Consider the following 27768-nt stretch of genomic DNA (forward strand, 5'->3'; position numbering starts at 1 on the left):
TTACTCCTGGTTCTGTACACAGGAATTACTGGTGGTACTGGTGGATCAAACCTGGGTGGGCTGCATATGAATCAAGTGCCTTACCACTGTCCTGTCATTTTGACCCCTCATCAAAGATTTGGTCATATTTTTTGAATTTGTAAAAAACATAGTTGTAATACACAATATTTTAGGTGGCATCTAAATGTCTTTTATAAACTTTGCTGAATGAGACATGATAAACTATTACATTACTTTTGTTCTGCTACTAAAATTGCCTGAATGAAAAATTTAAAGAACAGTAGTATTTCCTAAATGAGGGGTATTTGGCCTACTTTTTTTAAATTAAATTTTTTTTATTTATTGAATCACTGTGACGTACAAAGTTATTTGTTATTGACTTTCAGTCATACAATGTTCTAGCACCCATCCCTTCATCAATGTCTCCGCCCCTCCATGAATGTCCTCATTTTCCTATTGCAACCCTCCCTCCAGTCTGTATGACAGACACTTAGCTTTTTTTTTTTTTTTTTTTTTTTTTTTCCTTTTAGATGGCTTTAGAACACATAGCATAGGTCAGGGGAAACAACTTGACTAACTTAATTTGAAATTACAGTATTAGGATATATCTTTTTTGGTCTAACTTAGATATTTTAAAGCTTAAACTGTTTAAGTATTGTTTATCAATACTAGAAAATGATGAATAGTTTCGTCTCTTCCCTAATTGACAGGGTCCTGGGAAATAGTTAAGGTTTTAGCTTTGTCAGACTGAAGAGAAAGTAGAGGGTAGGATATTTGCCTCGCCTGCTGCTGACCTGGGTTTGATCTCTGGCATCCCATATGGTCCCCCAGCATTGATAAGAGTGATCCCTGCCTGCTGTCTGTTCCCCCTCCCAAAAGAAATATAAAATTGATCCTTATTTTTTGTCACATAATTGAAATAGCATTTTGAAAAATTTCTATTTTGAAAGTGCCATAACTTTAAAAATGCCCTTTTATTTTTTCAGTGACCAAAATGTACTGATGGTGAAGTAAATTATGAAATTTTATTGATGAATTTACTACATTATTTCTAGTAATTTACATATTCTTTGGTAATACAGTGTGAGCTACCCATTGGGTAAAGGTAGTTTTTTTTGAAACCAACAAAGAAGTACTTATTTGTTTAAATATAAAGTATGTTCTTATCTATGACATAATCATATTGTTATCTATGACATAATCATATTGTTTATAATCATCTTGTATACCATATAGTATAATTATGTTTTCCTTAAATTTGCAAGTGTTTCGCTATGTAGAATAAAGCACAATTTTGAGAGGGTCCTCTGCTTTTAAAAGCTTGAATTCATTTGAGTTCAGATGAACTTTTAACTTTTTCTGCTGGTGGCATTCAAGGCAAATGTCCTACTCATTGTGCTATCACTCTGGTCCCTCAGAATAATATTTTTAACTAAAATTCAGTCTTTTAAAATTCCTGCTCTTCTATTGATACTAATATGAAAATTGTATGTTGAGAGACATACTAGACATGCTAGAATTTTCCAGATATGCTATGAAAAACTTTGTACTTTCTCTTAAAAGATCAATTTTAGTCCTTTTTATAGTTGATGTCAGCTGGTCATAGAGATTATTATTTTTAAACCTGATGAAACCTGACTACTTGCCATACTTTGTTGTAGGTATATACTTTAAAGCTTTTGGTGCTTCCCTTTTTTCCCACAGAATTATTGCACTGCCAAAACATTGTACATATCTGATTCAGACAAGAGAAAGCACTTCATGTTGTCTGTCAAGATGTTCTACGGCAACAGTGATGACATTGGCGTGTTCCTCAGCAAGCGGATAAAAGTCATCTCCAAACCTTCCAAAAAGAAGCAGTCATTGAAAAATGCTGACTGTATGTATACTTTTTATGTGTTTTTGCCCTCTCCTGCTATGACTTGAATTTTTTATTAAATTAAAATCTGCTTTTCAATAGTTTCATTCCTTAAAAAAAATTTTTTTTTTTTTGTTTTTGGTTTTTGGGCCACACCCGGTGATGCTCAGGGGTTACTCCTGGCTATGCGCTCAGAAGTCGCTCCTGGCTTGGGGACCATATGGGACGCCAGGGGATCGAACCGCGGTCCGTCCTAGGCTAGCGCAGGCAAGGCAGGCACCTTACCTCCAGCACCACCGCCCGGCCCCTAAAAAATTTATTTTAATTTTATCTTATACATCATGCACAATATGCTCCAGCCCCTCACCCTAATCTGAGTGTCTCCTTCCATCCACTATGGTCCTTTGTTTTCCCACCCTGCCATTCCCCACATGTACGCACCTACAGGAGACCAAATCTCAGTTTCCATTGCCTTTATGCAATATCATTTCCTTACTGATTATTAGTAGTGCTTCACTGTCTTTTTTTTTCTTCCCTCTTATAGAAAGTATATATTTTCTAGTCTCAACCAGAGTTGGTTTTTCACTACTCCCCAGAGGCATTTAAAAATGGAACATTTTTTTCTCATTCTTTACCCACCACCCTTATTTTTTGCTTTTGCTTTCCAGTGCCTGGAAGAAGTGATTTGACAATAAGGATCTTGGGTCAGTGATACTTAATGCTCTCCATTGCCCTTTCTCCAAATAATGGCCACACATAATAACGTCCACATTTTTGAGAAGCATTATTATTATCAGATGAACATTTGAAGACATCCTGAGGAGCTGAACACCACCTTAATTGTTGTTAGCCTAGCAGAGACATCTTTTTCCTCAGGTCCTCTGTACCTGGGTTTCTTTTTATTTTCTACTGCAAACTTGCATAAAATGGCAGAGTAGTATAGCATGACTAGCTACTTGGCCTTTACAGATGTTACTGAAGCTTCATTATCTCCAGCACCAGGCAGCTCCCAACTGCTAGCCCTACCCCCAAGTAGTTCTTTAAAGCCATTAGTTGCTATTTCATAGACAGATTTATAACATTAACTGAAATGTCAGCTACAAAATACCATTGTACAATTTTTTTTTACAAACCTGATGCAGATCTGTTTAAATTTGGAAAAGTCCACACATTTACAACAAAATTGGTTTTTCTCTCCCCCTCCAGTTCTTTTTGCCCATCATGTCATTTTATTTGTTGAAAATGGATTTTCTTTTGTGCATTTTTTCATATTCTGGATCTGACTTAATTACATGTTTCTCATAGTTTCCATAAATGGTGGTTAGGGCTAAAAATCTTCTATTTATAATTAGCTACTTGTATATATATATTCCTTTCCATCAATTCAAAAGTCATATATCCCCTTTTTTTAGTACTAGATTATTTATAGTTTTTTTAAAATAAAATCTTTAAGCACCATGATTACAAGCATGATTGTAGATGGGTTTCAGTCATAAATAGAACACCCCCCCTTCACCAGTGCAATATTCCCACCACCGATGTTCCCACCCCTACCCCTGCCTATATTAGAGACAGGCATTCTACTTCTTTCACTCATTAACATTGGCATGCTAGTTATTAGTGTAGTTATTTCCCTAACTGCACTCACAGAGTGAGTTTTATATTGCGGCTCACGATTGTTTATGGTTTAAAGTTGAGCTTTAGTTAGCCTAATCCATCCATCATAAAATTCCTCAGCAACATTTAACCAAATGGTTTTAGAAGCCATTTGGTGATGGTTTCATCAATCTAGTATTCCATTAAGGACTGCAGAATGGGGATTTGTTGAATTCTTTGATTCTTAGCTTTCTGCATTTGCTATTAGCTTTAGGTATTCCAGGTAGGGAAAGCACAGCATAATCTAGTTTACCAATTTGCAGAATAATAGTGTTCTTTGAAGGTGACCTGAGATTGTAATCTATAGAGTCATCATAATTTGCTTTATACTATGACATTCAAAGCTATTAATGGAGACATAATAACATAATGAATTCTTTTGTGTTTTTCTTCTACCTTGAGTGTGATCTTTACTTTAGGCCAGTCTTGTTTCAGGGTTGGGGTGAGGCATCAGGAAGGAATCAAACTCATGACCTTATACATGTTAAGCCTATGCTCTTAACACTGAAGTACCCCTCCCAGCCTCATATTCTCATCTTAGTCTAGCTACTCTATTCTATCTCCACTGTCCTTTCCTCTCTTGCTACTTTAGCTTTATGCAAATTTGAGACATTGTACCATTTGTAAATATTTCTATGTACTGCTAAATATAAGGGCCTCTTTTTTTGAGATTGCTTTGGACCACAGACCCCACATTGCAAATTATGAACTTAGACCATTGAGCCAGCACTTCAGCCCTTATGTATTAATATAATGACAATACCACGGCTACCTAAATACAACTATTTGAACATATACAGAAATAATTTTATTGTGGGCTAGAGTTATAGTAAAGAAGGCAGGACATTTGCCTTGCACACAGCTGATCCAGTTCAGTTCCTTGCATTTCATATTCCTGAGTTCTACCAGGAATAATTTCTGGATGTAGAGCCAGGAGTAATATCTGAGCATCACCAGGTATGGCCCCAAAAACCCAAAATCATAATAACAATAGTAATAGTTTTGTTGTTTTTATAATATTGGAGATCAAACTAGGACCTCAGACATGTAAGGTAAATCTGCACATGGATTGGCTATTAAAAACTGTCAGAGCCAGAGCAATAGTACAGTGGTTGGGGCATATGTCTTGGCATGTGGTGAACCTGGGTTCTCTCCCCAGCACTCCGTATGGTCCCCCAATCCTGCCAGGAATGATCTTCTGAGCACCGTTGGATGTGGCCCCCAAAACTAAAATTAAGTAAAGTATTACTGGCAACTTTGTTGAGTTTAAAGAGAAAATTACCTGAGGGACATTATTACTGAAATGACAGTGGAAAGAACAGGTTCTGAGATTTCTATCCCAGCAGTTAGCAGGGAGGGAAAGGTGTTGGAGCTGGCAAGTGAGCCACATCTCTGGCCCTAGAACTAACTTCTTAGTGTCATCAAATATTTCTTTTAAGTTTTTTTTTTTTCATTTCAGCTTGCCTTAAAATTTAAATAAGATTTCACCAGATACTATAATATAAATTATATTGGCATGTCCTTGAGAATTACTGTGTCTTTCTTTCCATCACCCTCTATATTTATCTTTTATTGTTATTTATTTAAGTAGCTTAAACCATTTAGGCATTAGAGACTTAGATTGAATTTTTACTAATCTCATTTACTTGGTATAGTTTGATACATTTTCTGTACATTGTTGGGGACAGATAGCTTAAAGAGCTAAGCTCACAGTTTAGGAGACAAGACCCAGGTTTATTTCCCAAGACCATATGGGCCTCTGTACCCATCTCAGCATTTTGCCAGGAGGAAGTCGGTTGAACATTATTGGTGAGGGCCAAAGGTAGGGAGAGAGGGATGGGTGGAGGCAGCAGGTTTAATGGTAGTCAGGTGGGATTGATTCATAAGGACAAATGGGAGACTTTCATGTAGAATTGAGAGTCAGTTTCAAATATATCAAGGGTGAGTAGGGAGTTAATGAGCAGATTGAAGGGATCAGTGTATAGAAAATTACTAAAGGAGAGATCTTGCTGAAAACAGTCCAGGTAGTCAGTGGGCATTGAGGAACTTGATTGGATATCAAAAATGGGTAGGAAGAAAACTTGAGCTGGATTCTAGCAACAGCTCTGCTAGATTGGCTGGTGGCAGATATCCAGGGGAAAAGCCTCTTCAAAGATGGGACTTAGGGGAATCTGCTTGTCCAAGGAGAACAGCTTTGTTAGTAGTTAATTTAGAAGATTCGTCTGGTTTAAATATGTTTTCTTCCATTTCTTTTGCATTAGAATAACATTGCTTTATAATCGTGGGATATTTATGCATTAGGAGGCATAGAATAATATGTAATTAGGCAGTCTCCAATTCAAATGACAAGGCAGAGAACATAAGTCACCCCTGGAATAGTCTTTTGATTACATAGATGAGATTGATTCCTCCAAGAAATTTCATGCAGTGCTGTCATTATTGAAGGTTTTTAGAAACAGGCAGAATCTCTAAAATCACAGTATCTCGTGGCAATTTTCATTAACTCCAGTAACATCCTACCAGACTATGCAATGGATGGTTTGCCATCATGTAAAATTCCAAATGCAACCATATAGGAGAAACCCAGATACCTAATAGAATCAATTATCAGAACATCTTCTGGTCTTCTCCATTTAGAGATACTTTCTCCATCCAGAAAAATAGTGTCTTATGCATTAGGGTTTATTAATCAGTTGCTCTTAAACATTTACTTTAAATAATTTCTTTTTATAAATTACAGTGCATTAATTAGACTGTGTAGCTCTCATTTAAAAATGATTTGAAGTAGAATGCCTGTCTCAAGTACAGGCAGGAGTTGGGCAGGAGGGAGGGGGGCATTGGTGGTGGGAATGTTGCACTGGTGAAGGGGATGTTCTGTTTATGACTGAAACCCAACTATAATCATTCTTGTAATCATGATGCTTAACGATTTTATTAAAAAGAAAAGAAAAAGGAAAAAATATTTTGTGGGCACATTTTATATTCTTTAGCTAAGCTGAATATTCTTACTGAGAGTTACCATTGACTTTTCCAGTGGTTCTCGGGGCTTTCTCTTGGCTCTGTGTTCAGGAGTTACTCTTGATGGGTTTGGGAGACCATCTGGGGAGCTGGGACTTGAACATGGGTTGGCTGTGTGCAAGGCAAGTGTCCAACCCTTTATACCAGGGGTCTCAAACTCAATTTACCCGGGGGCCGCAGGAGGCAAAGTCAGGGTGATCCTTGATTGCAAAGTCAGTAGTAAGCCTTGAACATTGGGGGGTGTGACCCAAACAACTGAAAAAAAAAAAAAAAAAAGATTCCTCTAGGGCAGGGCCACAAAATGTTGTACGGAGGGCCATTTGCGGTTCACGAGCCACGAGTTTGAGACCCCGGCTCTATACGGTCTCTCCAGCTTTATACCCTTGACATTTTTTGTGGGGGTGGTATTTAATTTCTTGGAAGGCAAAAAAAATTTATATTTATATTGCTTGCCAGGTACTATCTCTTTTTGTTATTTCTCCCACCCTGCTCAGCCCCCTTCTCTAGCTTTCTTCCCTCCAGTCATATAAACAAGAGCTGTTTGTTTTCTTACAGTATGCATTGCCTCAGGAACAAAAGTGGCTCTCTTCAATAGACTTCGATCCCAGACCGTCAGTACCAGATACTTGCATGTAGAAGGAGGTAACTTCCATGCCAGTTCTCAACAGTGGGGAGCATTTTACATTCATCTCTGTGAGTATAACAATGTGCATTTGATGTTTTCAGTGTGAGCAAACAATTTTTTAAATAATGCATATGGCTCAGTTATATTTTCAAATACATACATACATACATACAAATATATATTCCATTGATGAATTCTAAAAGAATTTGTTTCCTTTTTCCTCCTCTTTGCAGTGGATGATGATGAGTCCGAAGGAGAAGAATTTACAGTCCGCGATGGCTATATCCATTATGGACAGACAGTGAAGCTTGTGTGTTCAGTTACTGGCATGGCACTCCCAAGATTGGTATATATGGCTTCACTTTTGCTCTAATGACATGTGTAATAAAAATGAAGAAAACATACACTCATAACATTCAAATTAAAAAACATCATAATTTTATGCTTTTTATTTTATAAAGATATAACCATGCATCACTGCTATTTATAATTGGCAGTAATAATGCACCTTATATTTAAAGTGTTTTAAAGTAGTTAGCCAAGTTCTGTGAAACCAGTTTTAATGACTTCTGTTTTTTATTTAGTATAACAAATTTTGGTGTTTTTTTTTCCTCATACCATCTGTCTGAGCGTATTCAAAAAAGAACAGTATAACATTGCACTAGGATTTTTCTTTTTTTTTCTTTTTTTTGTTTGTTTTTGGGCCACACCCGTTTGACGCTCCGGGGGTTACTCCTGGCTATGTGCTCAGAAATCGCCCCTGGCTTAGGGGGACCATATGGGACGCTGGGGGATCGAACCGCGGTCCATCCTACGCTAGCGCTTGCAAGGCAGACACCTTACCTCTAGCACCACCTTTCTGGCCCCTGCACTAGGATTTTCTTAAGGAATGCAGATCTTTTTATTATTTTTTAAATGTAGAGGAGATTTCTGAGAAAGTTTGATTTAGAGTCAGGTATTTGGGTGAGTGGAAGAACTTTAGTATTACTGTTTCTGAGTGTGCTTTATATTTATCTCTGATAAGATACTTTTGGCTGATAATCTCTGGGATTTTCAGCAGGGGCTGTGTTGATCTATAATTACAGCAATGCATCGTTTCTTATTGTTCTTCGCTGTCATATTTGTATTAGGTGTTTTTATTTCTCATTTCAACTCAAGCTAAAATATCTACACTGTAGTAATACTAATTTATAAAAACTTGAAACTGGAACATATTATAATAAAAAAGAAGTAGAGCAAAAAGAAACAAGGACAAACAAGAAAATAAAATCATTGTTTATTACTTCTTTTTATTTTATGATATATCCCATTCCTAGGGATTGTATGTATTTGCTTTGGCTCTAAGTGCTTATACTGAAAACACACACACACACACACACACACACACAATTTGGCATAGAGCTACAGCACAGTAGGTAATGCATGTACCATGCATGCAGCTGACCCAGGTTCAGTCCCCATCACCCTAAATGGTCCTCCAGGAGTAAGCCCTGAGAACTGCCAAGTGTTAACCCAAAACAATAGAAAGCTAGATTCTGAAGTAGAGGCCTATGATCAGCTACATTTCACAGATGGACCAGGTGTAAGACAGATTCGTCTTTACATTGTGTTTCATGTAAAGGTAGTACTGTTCTAGCTTGCCTGAAAGTCATCTTTAGTTGAATATTTTTTATATTCAGAGCTCTGACTATGGTTGTTAAAAACAAAACATTGGAATAGAAAAATAATCCTACAATAGCCTTAGAAATAGTTGCAGCAGTATCAAATGATACTGATAAATTTGTCTTCCTAGATGGTGGAGAGATTTGTTTAAGGTTGTAGAAAGGCTTTTGATGGTTTATCCTACTTTGTACCTCCTTAATATTTACATTCAATTGATTGGGTTTGTTTTGTTTTGGGGCCACATCTGGTGGTGCCCAGGGCTACTCCTGGCTCCACTCAGGAATGAATTCTGGCATACTTGGAGAGCCATATGGAATGCAGTTCATCAAACTCCATTAGTCTGTGAATAATTCAAGCACCGTATCCACTGTACCATCTCTCCAGTCCCATTCATGCAAATTTATTTTTATTTTTTGTTTCATGAGGTAAGATAGTTTTATTTAGGGAAATACTAGGAGGGTGACTTAGAGAGGTTATATGCTCAAGAGAGAAAGTAGGTATCACCAGAGGGAAGAAAACTGAAAGTCATGTGTATCTCAGGTTGAGGTGCTTCTAGGTTGCAGTGGGTGAATCCCAGGATGGAGAATGTAAAGCGTTTATTTCCTCACATGTATGTGGCTTCAACAGAATTGGGTTCCCTTCCCCACCCATGGAAATATTCTATAAATATTTGATACTTTTGAAAAAATGGGAAATTCTGTAATATCAAAGCCAGATTTTGGGGTTTATTTCTGAGCCACAACCAACCTTGGTCAGGTATCAGGGATTGAATCCATGTCACCTAAATGCCAGGCAAGCTTCTTACCCCATTCACTGTACTTCCTTTCTGGCCCCTATTTTTCAAATATTTTAGGTGTCAGGTCTGTGGCAGATCACTAGGCTATATTGCTGACTAGTGTAGCACTTGTGTGCTTTTTGTGTACTCTTGACAGGGATTGAAATAAAACTCCATATGTGATGGCCTTTTTTTTTGTTGTTGTTGAAATAAAGATTATTAGGAAAGTTGATAAGCAGACCGCACTATTGGATGCAGATGATCCTGTCTCACAACTCCATAAGTGTGCATTTTACCTTAAGGATACTGAAAGAATGTACTTGTGCCTTTCTCAAGAAAGAATAATCCAGTTTCAGGTATGTCTTTTAATTACTGGTGAAATTTAGACTGGACTACTGAAACATGAAGCATGTTTTGTGTTCATGGTACCTAACACATGAAGCTGGGTTCATAGCTGTATCTCAGTCAGGGTCAAGGGTCCTTAACGCCTTGGTCCTCACGAGACAGTCATCCTTCCTCAGGGAGAACTTACATCTCTGAACAATGGAGGTGTTCTTAGGGAAGTAAGCAACACCTTTCTAGTTCTGGGGAACAAAAAGTCCCCACAGTTTATTCAAAAGCAAATTTGGCCTCAGATTCAGGCAGACTTGTGCCTATTTGGGGAAGATTCATGATTCTTGGGTTCACATTGGAGTTTTACTGGTCGGCAAGCCACGGCTCGAGAGCCACATGCGGCTCTTTACACTTTTTAACACTGCTCTTCTATGTGCCAGGCGGTCACTCCAGGAGTCAGGACTCTGCTCTAGCCTCTGTCAGTGCGTGCCCTGTGTGGCTCTCAAATTTCAATCGTGGTTTTGGCAAGATTTGGCTCAATTGAAAAAAAAAGGTTGCCCACGATGTTCTAAGATATTAAGAATACCATGGTTTAAAAGCTAATTTTAACCCAGTTCTATTCAAATGCTTTCATGAGGACACACCGAGGCGATGAAGAGGCCAATTAGACTTGGGTGCAAAATTTATTTCTAAGCGAAGACAAACTTTTTCCAGAGAGGATCAGAGTCTCAGCCCAGCCAATGCATGTAGGGTAAGAGTAGGAACTGGCTGATAGCCTGGCTCTGAGCATGCCAAAGCAGGAGTATCTCCCATTCTCTCTTTGCCATAAAAAGTTGTAAAATACTGATCTTTCATTTGAGAAACTACAGGGACTAAATGGTCTTTCTGAAAGATCATCACTCCTTCAGACAATTAGTCACCAAAGTATTTTATATCTATGAGATACAAATTACTGTATATAAGGTTTCTATATGGATTTTCTGGGTTTATGGGTTAGCAAAACACTACTACGTATGGAAAATGACAAATTTTTTCCACATTGCTTGCCTTTGAGTGTTACTGTGGTCAAATTGTCTTTCTAAATAAAGTGTAAAAGTTCATTTCCACACATTTGTTTTCAAAAGGCCACTCCATGTCCAAAAGAACCAAATAAGGAGATGATAAATGACGGCGCTTCCTGGACAATCATTAGTACGGATAAGGCAGAGTATACGTTTTACGAGGGGATGGGCCCCGTCCTTGCCCCTGTCACGCCTGTGCCTGTCGTAGAGAGTCTTCAGGTGAGACCCATTACTCGCATACTGGCTTTGAAGTCGTCACGTGGCTATAACTCGACATAAATCTATTTCACAGTCATTTTTTTTTTATGTCCCACCTGCCCCTCATGTTGCATTTTGGGGATTTGATTATATGCCATGTATTAGTTAAAAAATGAAAATAGGGGCCAGAGCGATGGCATAGCGGTAGGGCATTTGCCTTGCGTGCGGACAACCTGAAACAGACCCTGGTTTGTTTGCCGGCATCCCATATGATTCCCCCAAGCCAGCCAGGAGCGATTTCTGAGTGCAGAGCCGCCAGGTGTAATCCTTGTGCCATCAGGTATGGCCCAAACTCCAAAATAAAGGGAAAAAAAAAGAGGAGCATACTTAATGCAGTAAAATTTTAATTTCAGTTGACTTTAACTTACCATAAGATGTTTTACTTCACATTATAATCCTGACTTTTGAAGAAAATGTTCATTGGGGAGGAGGTTTTATCCTGGTGGTGTTTAGGGGTTGATCCTAACTGCTATGGGGACTGACCATACAGTGATGGGTTCCAGCCAGGGTCTCCTCTGTACAACCCAAACCCCTGTACATCTCTAGGCCTAAAAGAAACATTTCAGTACCGTTTACCTCCCACTCCCACATCTTTCAATGCAAAGTACCTTTCTAACAATCTTCTGATTTTCTTTGGCTTGCAGTTGAATGGCGGTGGGGATGTAGCAATGCTTGAGCTCACAGGACAGAATTTCACTCCAAATTTACGAGTGTGGTTTGGGGATGTAGAAGCTGAAACCATGTACAGGTACGTGATAGGACTTTATAGCATCCAGCATGAGTACTCTAGCTTCTTTCTGGAGCTGATTGTATGATGTTTCAGTGCTTTCTTGGGCCTTGCATTTAAGGGATTTTTCTTCTCCCCTCCCCTCAGATGTGGAGAGAGTATGCTCTGTGTCGTCCCAGATATTTCTGCATTCCGAGAAGGTTGGCGGTGGGTCCGGCAGCCAGTCCAGGTTCCAGTAACTTTGGTCCGTAATGATGGAATCATTTACTCCACCAGCCTTACCTTTACCTACACGCCAGAACCAGGGCCGCGTCCACACTGCAGTGCAGCGGGAGCAATCCTTCGAGCCAACTCAAGCCAAGTGCCCCCTAATGAATCCAACACAAACAACGAGGGAAGTTACACAAACGTCAGCACAAATTCAACCAATGTCACATCGTCCACAGCGACAGTGGTGTCCTAACTACCGTCCTTTTGCTAGGACTTAAACTGACTTTAGTGCTGCAGTGAAACATTGACAGAAGGAAAAAAGAAAAAGGAAAGAGAATAAATGAACAAGCTTTTGTGGTTTCTTGGGAAAACTTTTCATACCAGGTGATACTATTCAGAGCCCCGTTACCTGCAAGTGCTGATTTGAAATGCAGAAGCCACAGTAAAACAAAGTGAACGTCCAGATGTATGCACCGTTGGAAATAATAGATTTTTTTTCATCTGTTATTTTGGTTGGCTGGTTTTCATTTGATTTTATTTGAATGGGCAAGAAATAGAAATGTGGCTGAAATAAAAGTTAAGCAACTAGAAGACACAAATCTAACATAGTTTTTATGGACCAAGGAACTTGTATAAGCTTTAGTCAAAGGTACATTTTCATCATACCTTTTTTTATATCGCAGTATATAGTACATCTTTCTTACCAAATAGGTTCTCCTCCCTGCCCTCCTTGGAGCTTTTGCTCTTAAATACATTCAGGTTCCAAGCCTGGCCACACTTGTTTAATCTGATTATCCTATTCTTCCAGGTTTTGTTTTGGTTTTTTGTTTGTTTGTTTTGTTATGTTGATTTTTTTGGTCTAAGGCTGGAACTTTTTTTTTAGCTGAAGTCTTAGGACTTTACATGAGTCAAAAATTGCTTTGATTTCAGCAAGTCAAATCTTGTAAAAGCCTATGTATTTTTTTTTTTAAGATTATATGAAGTCTGTGCAAAAGCTTTAAGAAATGCCTCTGCCTTGCCTGCAATACATGCAATGTTCGTTAACTTTGTCTCTTTCCTCACTGTTGCTAGTTATTTCTGTTTTCCCTTTTTTAAAAATGTATTTATAGTGGTAATCCAAAACGTTCTAACATTTACATGGAATTAAATGTGACCATTGAGTCAGTCATGAGTTAATGGCGCAGAACATGTTAGTATGCGAAGTGCGCTCTCCCGCTTCCCTGTGTATAAACCTGTCGACATACTTCAGGATCTGTTCAGGTTTTTCCCTTCCCAGTCTTGTACATAACTTGTATTATGTGTAAGTTAAACATTTTATTTTGAACTTGGAATGTTCCTAGTGATTTCATTCAGCAAGGTGTTTTCTGCCTTGTTGGCAATGACAAAAAAATATCATGAGAAGTATTTTGCTACCAGTTGGTAGAAGGTGCCCTTATTGTATAATTAGGACTATCTCAGCAAAGCATGCTTTTATTTTATGTTATGTTATGTTATGTTACGTTATGTTATGTTATGTTGGTAGCCTAGGCCAAAACATCATTGTAACCTTAAGTAAAACAAGATGCTTTTATTAGAAGACCAACTAAAATGGCTGAAAGACAGTACTTTAGAAACAGGCAGTTGTGATATTCTCAAAGTGCAAATGTAACTTATTTTCCCACTTCTCACTCCCTGTACCCATCCTCTTTTCTCCCTTCCTTTGACCAGCACTGTCTTTCTAAATGTCTCCCCAGAAACTACTTTTCAAGCCAGTTCAGATTTGGTTGCATTCAGGGTTACATCTTGGCCTTGCATGCCAAGCTCGCTGGTTTTCCATTGCTTTCATTGCTGCCCTGCAGTTATGCCTCTGTTGAGTTTCTTAGAAATTGCAGCAGACCCACGGGCTACAGTTAGTACAGGAACTGCGTGTGTGATGTTGTAATACACAGTCTAGTAGTACAATCATCCTCCTTAGAGTAAAAACTACCTCTAGATTGTGGTAAGCTTTTACTGCCCCATAAAACAGGAGCCACAAGTACCTTATGAATGCAAAACTGTAACTTCCTCCCATGCTTCCTTGCAGAACATTGTCTTTCTGTTGTCCTGGACTTCCTTTGCAGACGTTTCCATCAGACTTTCAAAAACATTATCAGTCATTTGTTACTCCTCCAGCTTTGCTCTCTTCACTCCTTCTTTCGCTCAGACCATGCCATTGTAAATATAAACCTTGATATCTTCAAATTGCTCTTCCCTTCATATTCAAGGGGGCAATCATTTGTAAAACTTGTTAGTGGTTAAATCCACGTTATTGTGCTTTTCTCTAACTGTATGTACACCTTTTTAATCACTCACAGACTGCATTATACTTACACACACACACACACACACACACACACACACACACACACAAATACACAGACACACAGACACAGTCTTCTCTCCAGTTCTCCTCCAGCTACTTGCTTCTCTGTGAGCTAATCCTGCCTCACACTTTAAATCTGTTTTAGTGGTCAAGGGCAGAACTCATGTGGCCTTATCTTTCTTTGTTTTCACTGTTTACTGGCTTTTCCTGCAAACTTGCTTACTTCTGAGTAGTATTCTTTTCTCTGTTGTGTCACGGAAGTGTCTTTACACAAGGCGTTTTTTTTTGTTCAGTGTGTGGGATTGTTTTCAATGCTGCTTAACTTTTAGTGGGCCACAAGTTTCCTCCACTTCCCAAGTTTGATATTTACTTTAAAATTATGTTAAATTAACCTGTAATAGATGAGATGCTTTAGAAGAACAAATTATTCCTTATCCAGCTTGGCAGCTCGAAATTAGTTTTCAACATCATTATGATTTTACTAAAAAACATTTACTTTTTTCTTAAACTGTTTATCTTATTTAGGTTATTTCTTTTTAATAAGATCATTGAAATATTGGACTATCATCCCTTTTTCTGTTTGTTTTTCACGTCCAAAAAAGTGCTTATAAAGGGATTTACCCTCTTCATATCACAAACTAAAATGATTGCTCTATTCTATATTTTTGTTCTTTTGTCAGCTGCTAAAAAAAAAAAAAGACGGTTCTCACGGTTTTGTCCTCATTGCAGTACATAATTCAAAGGAGATTGTTGTCCAGTCTTTAGGAAATATCTCCCCTTCTCTGTATTGGCATAAGAAGCAGTGCCGGCCATTTGCCTTGGGAGAGGTGCTGTTCAGATGATGACCTCTTCAGTTACTATTTTTTTCTTTTGAGTTCTGTTCATTTCATCTTTTTAGTACTGATTTAGAAATGTACTTTACGCTCCATGATTCTATGCAATGTCCCATGATATGCCTAGCAGCTGAGCCTGTGATCCTGTTGATTTCATGATCCCACTGACGTCATCACATAGCTAAAGACCTTAAATATGGAACATGCCCTTTTTATTTGGAACGATTTCGTGCTGAACACTAGTATAATACCCCACCTGCTGCTCAGCTTTCTTAGATGGTGGCAACTCAAGGCATCTTCCTAGAGAAGCGTCAGTTTGTGAGATGTCATCATACTACACAGACATGTTGCTTTCAGAACTGGTTAGGTTTTGTTCCTTTTAAAAATGGAATTGGTACTATCTGTATTCTGACAGGAAATTTCCAGTGCATTTTGGGGGGAACTAAATTAACTAGCCATGTTTAACCAGATAATTCACGGCGGGGTGGGGCTTTTTTTTTTTTAAACAAAATGCAATTCAATTATTAACCAAGTTACTTACTTTTGATTTCAAAAGCAGCTGTGTTTCTGATGAGTACTGAACAAATGTGTGTAATTTTCCGTGCCAGACTTTTAACTTTGTTTTCAAGCACTGTAATGTGGGATGGATGGTTAGAAACAATAATATATTAGGGTTTCTATTTAACCCTTTCAGGACTGAACTGTGTATCTTCTTTGATTAATTTTTCCCTGTGTTGTGATGTTTGCCAGCATTCAGTACTGTGTTGGTCCAGATGTAGGTTTATATGCTCATTTTTAGCTTATTTCTTGTACCTTGCAGCATGCTTTATGCATTCAGTCCTTAAGGGGTTTAATTTACAAACTGTGCGCCTGTAAGGTTTATTAGCAATAAGATAGAAAATTGAGCAAGTTTATACCATAATTTTGTAGAAAAAAAAAGAATCTGCTCAGTTCCATATTTCATCCATGAGAAACTTGCAATATGGGCAGTTTCACAGAATAAATAAAAAAGAAATGTAAACCATTGTAAATGTCTTCTGTTGGATGTGCCTGAATGCATGTATTCCCGCCTTTAATTTTAGACCATTTTATAAAGATCAAATTAAACCCTGTACTGCAGTCTGTGTACAAAAAAATCTCACCTTGCTCTCTGCATCCTGGAAAGCAGACACATGTTCACTTCCTTTTTTTGTGTTTTTAGTATGAGAATCCTCTCCCTCTTTCATGTAACTAAGGAAAAGGGGCTTCTTCACTTAAGGGGACAGTCCCATTTTAGGAACATTTCAAACTTATCAAAAGAAAAACAAAATCGAGGAGCATTATTTATTTAGCATCAGCTTGCTTTCCCAGTATATTTTTGTTTGATCTTCGTCAGAATGGAGAATGTTTTGGGGACTGAAGCAATGATAGTACAGCAGGTAAGGTACCTGCTTGATGTGACCTACCTGTGTTTAGTTCCTGGTATCCCAGAGTCAGGATTAAGCCCTGTGAGTTGAGTACCCCTAGGTGTGGCTCCAAAGCAAAAAAGAGCAGAATGTTTTGGTGGGGCGTGCTTCATCAGAATGTATTTTCTCGAAAGGGAAATAGAGAGGGAAGATAGATATTTTTTTTAATTATATCATTGATTATTTAAACTTCCCCAAATGAAAATATACATTGGTTATCAGGATTTGGTGAAAGATGTTTCCTTTAAAAATAATGATTATAAAATTGGGCTGGAGAGATAGCACAACAGCGTTTGCCTTGCAAGCAGCCGACCCAGGGCCTAAGGTGATTGGTTCGAATCCCGGCGTCCCATATGGTCCCCCGTGCCTGCCAGGATCTATGTCTGAGCCAATAGCCAGGAGTAACTGGGTGTGGCCCCAAAACCAAAAATAAATAAAAATGATTATTAAATGAATAAGGTACATGATTTCATTGGAATTATAGACTCAAACTGATTAGTCACTTGGTTTAGAATTTAGATGAGAATAAATTTATATCCCTTTTATGAGGAGTCTTTTCAAATACTCATTAAATAATTATTTTTAGTCAGTGAGCTCTTAGGTGATGGTCAGTTTGAAAAAAAAGGTAGATTGGAAGTCAAAGTATCTCCATTTTCAAATCTAGTAAATAAGCACAGAAAGGAAAACCTAGAGAGATATATTTTAAATGAAACTCTAAAATAAAGTTTAGAAGACATACTAAGGATGTGGCATTTTCCTTGTACATGGCTAACCCATCCTCAGCATCCCATGTAGTCTCCTAAGCCTGCCAGAAGTGATCCCTGAGTTCTGTCTGGTGTGGCCCAAAATCCAAAAACCTAAAATAAAAGTTGAGTACTAGAAAACAAGGAGACCCGTGATCAAATAGAGGAAGGATTCAGTATGACCCTACAGATCAGAACCTCAAACTTGGAGAGAGCAGGACAGAATAAGGCTCTATTTGGACTTGTAAGAGTGGATGGTTGGTATTAAGGATAAGGTGGTTCATGTACCAGGCATGTCAGTGTTTCATTATTGGTAAAGGTGTTCTGCACTTGTTCCTCTGAGCACGGTGATGAGAGTGCTCAGTGGTTGACTTGCTACCCTCACTGCAGTGGACCTCCCAAAATAGAATGTTATGCTCACATGAAAATGTATGTCTTATCTTGATTTATATATCTGTTACAGGTATAGAAAAGGGAGAAAATCCTCCGAAGAAACAAAAATACTTACTGAACACAATTTTTTTCCACAGTCAACTATTTTATCATGGGAATTAACAGTATGCTTTGCGTTAGAGTGGTAGACCTTAATATGTATGTTATTCTGAAAAAGAAAAGTATGAAGTCTTTAGTGTTTTTTTTTGGGGGGGGGGTGTTTTGTTTGGGGGGCCGTACCCAAGGAAGGGTACTCAGCGTTTACTCCTGGCTCTGCACTCAGGAATTACTTTTGGCTGGCTCGGGAGACCATCCTGGTTGCTGGAGATATAACCCAGGTCCACCATATGCAATGCCTTACCCACTGTATTGTTACTCTAGCCCCAAAGTATTTCTAACATGATTGTAGTACCCTTCTACTGCTATAATTCATACAATCAAACATGCACTTCCATTATCCCTGACCCTGACTTGTACCATCATTTCTACAGGTGCTGGACAGGGTAGATACACTAAGATTTAAGTGCAAACAGACATCATTGACCTCTTAAGTAGGAGAGTGTATTGGATCAGTCCACAGTGCCTACTTGTTTTCCAGAAAAATGGTTTTTGTCCTTCCCCATGCAGTACAACACATTGATTCTAATTTTCTCATAATAGCCAAGCTCCTAATATGATTCAGACATTTGAGTGACAAAAGGATGGGGGGGGTGGTTATAGTGGTTTATTTGAGTATTACCCTAGAAGTTAAGTAGCTGTAAGAGGTTAGGAATATGTCAGTAGCTGGTGGATTTCAGAAGTTCAAATGTTGTGATCTGGGAGAAGAGCATAAGCTGAAGATTAACGAAATTGCAGCTGTTTGAATAGTCATCTTAGTTCTTTTTAGCTAGTTCCAGAAATTAGAATTAGAAACTATAACACTAGAAAAATAATTTTGACTTCTAAGTTCTGGACTTATTCAGGGTTTGTTGTTCTGATAATATCTGCTAAATCTTGCCTTTGGCTATCCTTAGAGGCATGTTAACACTTTAATGCCAGCACATACCACCAATGGCACAGACTATAAACAGAAGTGGTTGCCAGGATTTCCTGTTACACTTTAGCTCTCTTCAGCAAAGTGGAACACCATTAATGAAGCCACCAGACAGAAGCAAATTGCAATGCTGGCTGGCATCAAGGTGTTCAATTGAAGGCTGAACCTCAGCAACTCGGGTTCTGGATACACAGACCATCTTGGCTGAGTCCTGCTGTTGCATGCCCTGTCCTGTGACCTTAATTATATCCTTCAGTTTGTGGGTTCACACTAGGAATTAGGGCTTCCATATGAAATTGAGGCCAGGGTTGGGGTTGGGGTCAAGAAGGAACCAGAATAGCCCATAGTGGGGCTCTTCCTAAAGCTAAAGATCTAGAGTACATTTTTGATGGATGACATTTTGATGTCATTATCAGTTAAGCATGGTGCTACTTGAGCTTCCTCCATTTTAATTCTTTTGTTGTTGTTTTTTGTTTGTTTTTGGTTTTTGGGTCACACCCAGTGGCATTTCGGTCACTCCTGGCTCTTCACTCAGAAATTGCTAATGGGGCAGGCAGGGGTGACCATATGAGACACCTATCAGTCCTGGATTGGCTTTGTGCAAGGCATACACCCTACCTTCTGGCCCTGCATTTTAATTCTTAATATAGGAGGTAGGAGTGGAGGAAGTTGTCCTCAATAGTTAACATGGACTAAAAGGCAAGATTGAGAAAATGCTATTCCACCCTCTTGTGAACTGTTTTATAGCCATAACTTCATCCCACTGCTCACCTGGGCTCCTTTGTCCCTGACTCTGGGTAAACCAATTGAATGTTCCATTTAGCAGAGCTGCATTCAGACCAGACTTCTCAAGCCACAATTACTGAGACAGTCAGGCAAAGGTGTTTCTCTGCCCTGGGCTTTTACCTGAGTCCTCACCTTTTTCTCTTCAGGAAAGCAGTGTTAGAGAAGCAGTCCTAGAGAAGGGGAAAATAAATTGGGTTTGGGATTGCAAATACTTTAGAAATGCAGAATTTCTATCTAGTTGCCATAGGTTTTGTGTCTTGTTTTGTTCTTAGCCCTGACTTGTGCCTGATGCTCCAAGTACCCCTAGTTGGCATTAATTGCTTCTTGTGTTTATATGTACAAAACATCATAATCTTACAGACAATGCCCTAGATGTTTACAAAAATGTCTTTAATCTCCCAGAAGATATTGAACCTTTATCTTTTAGTAGTTTGAGGGTGGGTGAATTTCTGAGCCTCCTGTGTTAACTTTAGAAGGCCACTGTTTGGAGGCAGCACAGCAGTGGGGCACTTGCCTTGCATGAGCCCCATAAGGCTCCTGAGCTCCTGCCAGTGATCCCTGAGCTCAGATCCAGGAGTAAGTAAGTAAGCCTTAAGCACTGCCCATATGACCCAAGAAGCAAAGACCAGAGATCAGAGAGTATAATTATGATTGAATAGTGCTCAATTGGATGGCTGGTGTTGCAACTGCTCTATTTAATTGCCTCATTTATAAATGGGGGAAATGTCTTAGGGGTCCAAGTGAAAAGAACTTAGCTGTGGTCTTGGTCCTGTTTGGCCTCAAAGCCCACTGTGTGCTTTAACTGTCCATCAGTCAGTTCCGGAGGACATTGGCTTGGCTCTTAAATCAGAAACAATGACTGGTTCACTTGGGAAGATTTTGAAGAATAGTGGAAACTCACAAGATTGAAGTGATACCTGGATCATGCTTATGGGCAGCTCCTGTATGTCAGGGAACCTAGATGAATGGAGTTACTGTTCTGTTACAATTCATTTTAAATCACCTGTTCTAACTGTTGCTTTACATGCAACTGACTGATTCAGTACCTGTCACTACCCTGAGCACCACCAGGAGTGATCCCCAAATACCATCATTGTGACCCAAACCTCCCTCCTCAAATAAAAACACTGTCCCGATTCAGCTGTGCAGATAAGAGCAACTAGTCTTGCAGCCTGGGTCTCCAGCATATCCCTGTGCCCCAAGAGAAACTCGGGTCAGTTCAGGGATCCTGAGGGGATTTGGGTTTCTGTAATGAGAAGCCCAGATTTATCAGGGAGAAAGATAAAATTACTCACACAGGAAATTAAGATGGCGAGGATGGGGAACCAGATGTCAGACAGCCACTCTTTTGAGAACTAGAAAGAAATTCTATAATTAAATGTAATAAGGATACTCCATGCAGTAAGGGCTGTATATGAAATATTTCTCAGATGTCGATGAACCTGTTTACTACCAGGAGAGTTTAGAAAAAGAGGCTCATATCATAAGCCTCATGACCAAAACCAATCCCTTCTCTCACCTTCCCTAAAAATGTCTCTTTTCACAATAGAAACTCTCAGGTATTTGGATCCTGTCAACCTTAGTTTCTCTGGAGCTGTCGACTCATGACCACCAAGAGATTTACTTTGGGGCTCTGCAGATGGAGCAGGGAGAGTGCCTGGGCTGGTTTGACTTGCCAGCTGAGAAGAGAGAATAATGGAGCAGACCCAAAGAAGAGCTGAGCTCTCAGTTCCTGTCCCCGAGGCCAGCTCTCCCCCACCTTCAGCACTAAGCACTCAGCCTTTGTAATTTCCCCTAAGAAATATTTATTTGAATAGGTTCCTATTTTCTGCAAGTGGTCACTGAATGCTCATTACTGCATTCCCAGTATCAGGTGAGGACACTGCATTTTCAAGTATTCTCCAGTTTCTGTCTAGTGCCCGTGCTTATTATTATTGTGTGCAGGAATTACTCCTGATAGTGCTCGGGGGACCACATGAGATGCCAGGGATACTGGCACCACTGTTTTATCACTATTTTCCATGTAGCAAAGCTACACATCAAACTTGGGCTTGCTGGATGGGCCTTAGTGCAGGCCTGACATCTAGGGAGCATTGAGAAGGGAGCATTGAACAGTATTTCCAGACGTGAGGTCTGAGGCTTTGACACTCTGAAAAACTGGTATTTTTGGTAGAGGGGATTGACTAAGGTGGGCTGAGGGAATACAAGGGGTCATGAGATTGAGCAACATGGTGAAAGATATGGATGGAACCATGGATACAGCTGGGGCTTTAAGAATTGGTTGCTTGATGTAGTACAAATAGAACTAGTCTTCTGTCAGATGGACAAAATGCCCAACCTTGGCGGCACTGGAAGAACAGCCTCAAGGATCCTTTCATTCAGAAGGACTGTTCATTGGTATTTGAATTCTGCTCTTAATCTCATAGATTAATAATTGTGTCAAATTAGTTCATTAAGCTCCACTAATAATCACAGGCACAGAGCCATAGCACAGCAGGTAGGGCTTTTGTTTGCCTTGCACATGGCCAACCTGGTTTTGATCCCCATTTCCCATACTGGTTCCCTGAGCACCACCAGGAGTAATTCCTGAGCACCACTGGTTGTGGCCCCCAAACCAAAATAATGATGATGATGATGATGATGATGATGATAATAATAACCCCAGGCACTGCAGGCAGAGCAGTAAAATGCTGCTGCTTTGAGCTTCCCTTTAGAAGAGAGAGGGAAGCTCAAGTGGACATTATTTACCTACTAAAGGACACAGACTAAAAATGTCACTGATCCAGAGTTCAGGTACATGGAATCTGACCACCTCTGGAGTCCAGCTACAAGAGGGACATCAGAATGGGAGAGGATGGAGTGGAAGGTTGGCATGGAGGACAAGGCCCAGGAAAGGCAGAAAAGCTGCAGGGTCTGGCTTGGAAGCCCCAGTTGCAGCTGCCATACTGGCTCATAAATGGCTATTCTCTTTGCCTGGGCATGCAGCTGGACCAGGGAGGTGCCATTCACTCAGCAGAGAAAGCTGGGGCAGAAGAGAGGAGGTGATGGAGAGTTGATGAAGAAAACACCATTTCCTAAATGCCTGCTAGACCAAAGGTGAACGTAACAAGTAGGTGGTGTGATCCAGGTCTAGAGCCCTGGATGATATCTGAGATGGATTCCTGGGCATCAGTCATACAGATAGGAGGCAGCTTTGCTCTCAAACCTGACACCACTGGTTCCTCCCAAAGAGTTTTGAAACTCTGCCTCAAGATTCCTAGCTGGCTTTGTCGGTTTGTTTTTGATCTCCTGCAGTGCTCAGGTAATCACACAGTTCTGGGTCTCGAACCCTGGGCCACCTGCCTGTGAAGCATAAGCATGGGTACAGCCATTCAGCTGGTCCCCTCTGGCCCACTTCCAGCTGTGCTTTCTCAGCCTGTTCCTTCTTTCTCCCTCTCCAATCTCTAATCTTAGAAACTTCCCTGGCAAGGGGTCGGACTGATAGCACAGAGGTAGGGCATTTGCCTTGCATGTGGCCTACCCAGGACAGACCCAGGTTCGATTCCTGGATCCCACATATGTCCCAAGCCTGCCAGGAGCGATTTCTGAGCAGAGTCAGTAGTAAAAAAAAAATTCCTGGGCAAAGACACATCCCTGACTTATCCCTCACTATACTTATCCCCAAGTTACCTCTACTGGGTTATTTTCTGGGTGGGGGTGAGGGCTCACACATTAATATGAGGGGTGACTCTCTAGTTCCTAGTCCCTGCCACACTTATTTCCTGAACTCCAGAGTTAGAGCTAGATACCTTTCTTGATCTCTGGCAACTAGTAGGCATCCCAATCGCACCTCTAAAATGACTATGGGGCTTAGTAGTGGGTCTTTTTTTTTTTTCTTGCCTTGCATGTGTAAAGTCAAGTTCAATCCCTGACACTGCAAAAAATATATATGAAAATAAAATGAACTGTAGTTTTTATCCCCACTTCACCATTGTTCCCCCTTCTGGCAAATGGCACCTTCATTTTTTTTCACCCCACCCTGGCACCTTCATTTTTCAGTGCTCCTGAAAACTTGAAGTCATTCCTGTTTGTTTTTTGCTTTCCTGCCCCATGTCCAGGCTACTGGTAAAACCAATGATTCAAAAATAAACTCAAATTCAGAGTCCCACCCATGCCAAAGAGGACCCAGCTGCCCTCAGCCTACATGGATAAGTGCAATTGTTTCTTGCTGGTCCCCTGCTTCTGCCTTTGCTCTTTCAGAATTTGCCCAAAGGATTATACATTGTAGGTTCTCACTCTGCTGCTCCAAGCAAATGCTCTACTGCTGAGCTCCCTCAGGCCCTTGCAGGGTTTTTTCCCTCCTATCTAAAGCCTTCCAAACCCACCACATAGGGATCATATCACAAAATGTGGGGGTCGGGGGGTCACAAGAAATTTGCCAACAAGTGAATCTGGGATATTTCTGGGAATTCTTATCTGTCATGCAATAAAGGGGTTGTGGCAGAAAAAGTTTAAGGAAGTCCAACCTGTGGAAGATAGTACAATGTGTAGGACAATTATTTTGCGTGCTCTGTCTAGTACTCTATATGGTCCCCTGGCCTGTCAGAAGTGATCTCTGAGCACAAAGCCAGTGACGGGCCCGGAGAGATAGCACAGCGGGCGTTTGCCTTGCAAGCAGCCGATCCAGGACCAAAGGTGGTTGGTTCGAATCCCGGTGTCCCATATGGTCCCCGTCCCTGCCAGGAGCTATTTCTGAGCAGACAGCCAGGAGTAACCCCTGAGCCCCACCGGGTGTGGCCCAAAAACCAAAAAAAAGAAGTAGACTGAGCACATCTGGGATTGCCCCTCCCCCCAACCAAAAAGACGCAGCTTTTTTCCCCCAATGGTTGAGCCTACCTTCCCCACCAAAACCCTGCAAATTCATCTACTTTGCCCAATTTTATTCCACAGTTGATCATCAAATTCAGACTGAAAACTTCTCCCTAAATGTGTGTGTGGGGGGGGGAGAGAGAGAGAGGGAGGGGGAGAGAGAGAGAGAGAGAGAGAGAGAGAGAGAGAGAGAGAGAGAGAGAGAGAGAGAGAGAGAGAAGGGGGGAGAGATTTGGACTAGGAAGATATTCAGCAGATCTAAGGAAGGACATAAGGAAGGCTGTGTTAGAGAGAGAGAGGGAGGGGGAGAGAGAGAGAGAGAGAGAGAGAGCAGAGAGAGAGAGAGAGAGATTTGGACTAGGAAGATATTCAGCAGATCTAAGGAAGGACATAAGGAAAGCTGTGTTTCTGTCAAACACCTGGCACCCAGCCCACAGCTGGCTAGAGAGGGGCTTTCTGTTTTAATTATTTGTGGGGCTCCCAAGTGGTACTCAGGAGATCAGAGACCCCACTGGCAGTTTTCAAACAATTGGGAACATTTATTCAATGCTAGTGAGAGAGCCACAAAGCTGCTCAGCCCCTGCAGTGCCAAGGATTAATCAGATCATCTCAGTGGGATTTAGGCCTTCAATGCTGCACCCTAGGATGCTTGGTGGACTAGATGGTGCTGGGCGTCAAACCCAGGTTGGTTTTATATGCACCCTACTATCTCCTGGTCCTAGAGGAGGAGGAAAGGATTGGCATTGAGGGTTTGCTGAATCCATTCTGCTGATAATACAGGTCAAGGCAACAGTTAAAAGTTCTTCGGGTCAACAGAGAGGCCTAGAGGCTAGTGAGGCTTCTGAGGCTAGTGGGCCTTCTCGCTTGCCTTACCTGTCCCACTTACCCCACCTCTCCCACTCTGGTGGGGAGCTAACATCAGATCCTTGTCCTCAGCACCCCCTGGATTTCTGGAGCTTGAAGGCATGTGTCCCAATCAGGTGTGAACTAAGGGGGCACTTGTGTGCCACACAGGTGTGTTGTGCAGGATGGGAATGGCAGGTGTGGCCGCTGAGACAGAAGGGCCTTGTCTCACCTTGTGTTCTCACAAGACCAAGGCCAAGCAGAAGCAAATAATGGAGGGGGAAAAAAAGATTCAAAAGCAAATGTTGACATTCAACAGAAAACTCCTTTGAACTAATAGAAGGACCTGGCTGGCCAAACAGTAGCGAGGTTGAGCTGGGCCTCTGCAAAGATTAGCTTGTTGGGAGAGAACCACTTACAGGTTGATTATAAAGTGACCTCCTGGGAGGTTCCCATCAGCCTGTTGGGACAACTCAGCTGAGGACCCCTGGAGGGATGTTGGAGGCTATTTGTGCTTTCTAAGGTTGCCAGGGCCATGACAGAAAGACAGGACAGCTGTATCAGAGCCTGGAGCCTGGCACCAGAGTGAGCAGTCCTGGAAAAGGAGATTGGTCCCACCTTCCCTAGTGTAACAGTAACAGTGGGGTAGGGGAGGCAGGTCAGAAGACTAGGTTTGAACTTGCCTAAGCTAGTAAGAGTAAATAGCAGGGACCCAAAGCCAAGACTATGGCCACTCAGTGGTGGACAGAGGGGCAGCACGACTGCCACCCAGAGAAGTGAAAGCTCATCTGCATAGACCTGCCTGTGACTGTAATGAGCAGCTTTCTCTGTGTCTCCATAGGCTATCTGTGTCCCTACACTGGAAAACAACGTGCTTCGGTCTATGCAAATGTATGAGACTGAACAGCATTCTCACCATATGCAAATGTTGATCCTCACCACCTGTGAATAAGACTAGTTTTTGTGTTGTTTTGTTTTGTTTGGGAGACAAACTGGCATTGCTCAAGGATCACTCACTCCTGTTTCTGCACTCAGGAATTACTCCTAGTAGTGCTCAGGGATTCATATAGGATGTTGGGATTGAACCTGGACTAACAGCATGCAAGGCAAAAGCTCCACCTTATATGCTATTGCTACAGCTCCTGAATGTGACCATTTTCTAAAGATAATCTTACAGATGTAATCATCAGTTAAGGATGTGGAGGCTGCATCATTCTAGGTAATCAGAGTGGAACCCAAATGCAATGACCAAGGTCTTTGAAAGAGCCACAAAAGAGGTGAGGAGAAAGGCAGTTGGGGGCCGTTCAACAGTGGAATGCTTCTAGGAATACTGGGGTTGGAAGCTGGAAACGCATGAGTTCCTCCAGGAACTTACATAGTAATGGCTCAAAGTGCTGGGGTGCATACACTAGATGTTGGAGCCCTGAGTTTATTAACCCTTTCACACATGCTCTCTTGATGAATGACCAGCCCCCAAGCACTGAACTGTGAGTATCCCCCAAACACCAACTGTTATGGCTTTCAACCCAAAAGAATTGTGATAGTAAATTTCTGTAAATAAATTGCCAATAAAACAAGTTCGAGAGACTAATCTACTTTCTGACTCAATATTGTGATGATCCTGATCTCTCCCTATGTTATAAGTGTTTTGATTTGGGGGCCACATCCAGAAATGCTCAGAGTTACTCTTGCCTCCTTTCTTGGGGATTAGTCCTAGCTTACTTATGGGGCCATAGTGGCTGTCAGGGACCCAACTCAGGTTGTCTTCAAGCAAGTCAAGTATCCTACCCGCTGAACTGCTCCAGTCCTTATCTTTTAAGTGTGGATACTGTTAAAACCCTAGCAGAGAAAGCAGGGGTCCATGACAACAGAGCAGCACCCAGTGGTGCAAAGATGAAGGCAACAGAAAGAGTGATGTTTGCTCTTCTGGATAGCAACCACCTTTTCATAAAAATGCTGCTCAGCAATCTTTGAGAAAAGCAATCACAGAAGATGACTTCTGTAATAGCCCATACCTTAATTCAGATTAATACAGTCAGAACAATAGTCCAGGGGGCAGAGTGTTGACCTTGCATGCAGCCAACCAAGACTAGAGCCCCAGCATCTCCATATGGCCCCCTGAGCAGCATCAAGAGTGATTCCCAAATGCACAGCCAAGAGTAATCCCTGAACACTGTCGGGTGGCTTTTGTTTTGGAAGTTCCCAAACGAAACAACATAAAAAATATTAGCACATGGTCCTGACAACACACCTTTGTGCTAACACTATAAACATGCTGTCA

The 27768-nt window shown here is 40.7% G+C and overlaps 1 protein-coding gene across 1 annotated transcript in view; it reads left to right on the forward strand.

The window, feature by feature from the left end:
• Window positions 1–16471, forward strand: part of RBPJ (recombination signal binding protein for immunoglobulin kappa J region) — a 98570-nt gene extending 82099 nt beyond the window's left edge. The window contains exons 5-11 of the mRNA XM_049790001.1: window positions 1705–1879; window positions 7088–7225; window positions 7391–7503; window positions 9810–9950; window positions 11052–11207; window positions 11891–11994; window positions 12121–16471. Of these exons, the coding sequence (XP_049645958.1) occupies window positions 1705–1879; window positions 7088–7225; window positions 7391–7503; window positions 9810–9950; window positions 11052–11207; window positions 11891–11994; window positions 12121–12436 (1143 nt within the window). The 3' untranslated portion in view covers window positions 12437–16471. The remainder of the gene's footprint in view (window positions 1–1704; window positions 1880–7087; window positions 7226–7390; window positions 7504–9809; window positions 9951–11051; window positions 11208–11890; window positions 11995–12120) is intronic.
• Window positions 16472–27768: the final 11297 nt, after the last annotated feature.

The sequence above is a fragment of the Suncus etruscus genome, chromosome 16, assembly GCF_024139225.1.
Source record: "Suncus etruscus isolate mSunEtr1 chromosome 16, mSunEtr1.pri.cur, whole genome shotgun sequence".
Classification (NCBI taxonomy): domain Eukaryota; kingdom Metazoa; phylum Chordata; class Mammalia; order Eulipotyphla; family Soricidae; genus Suncus; species Suncus etruscus.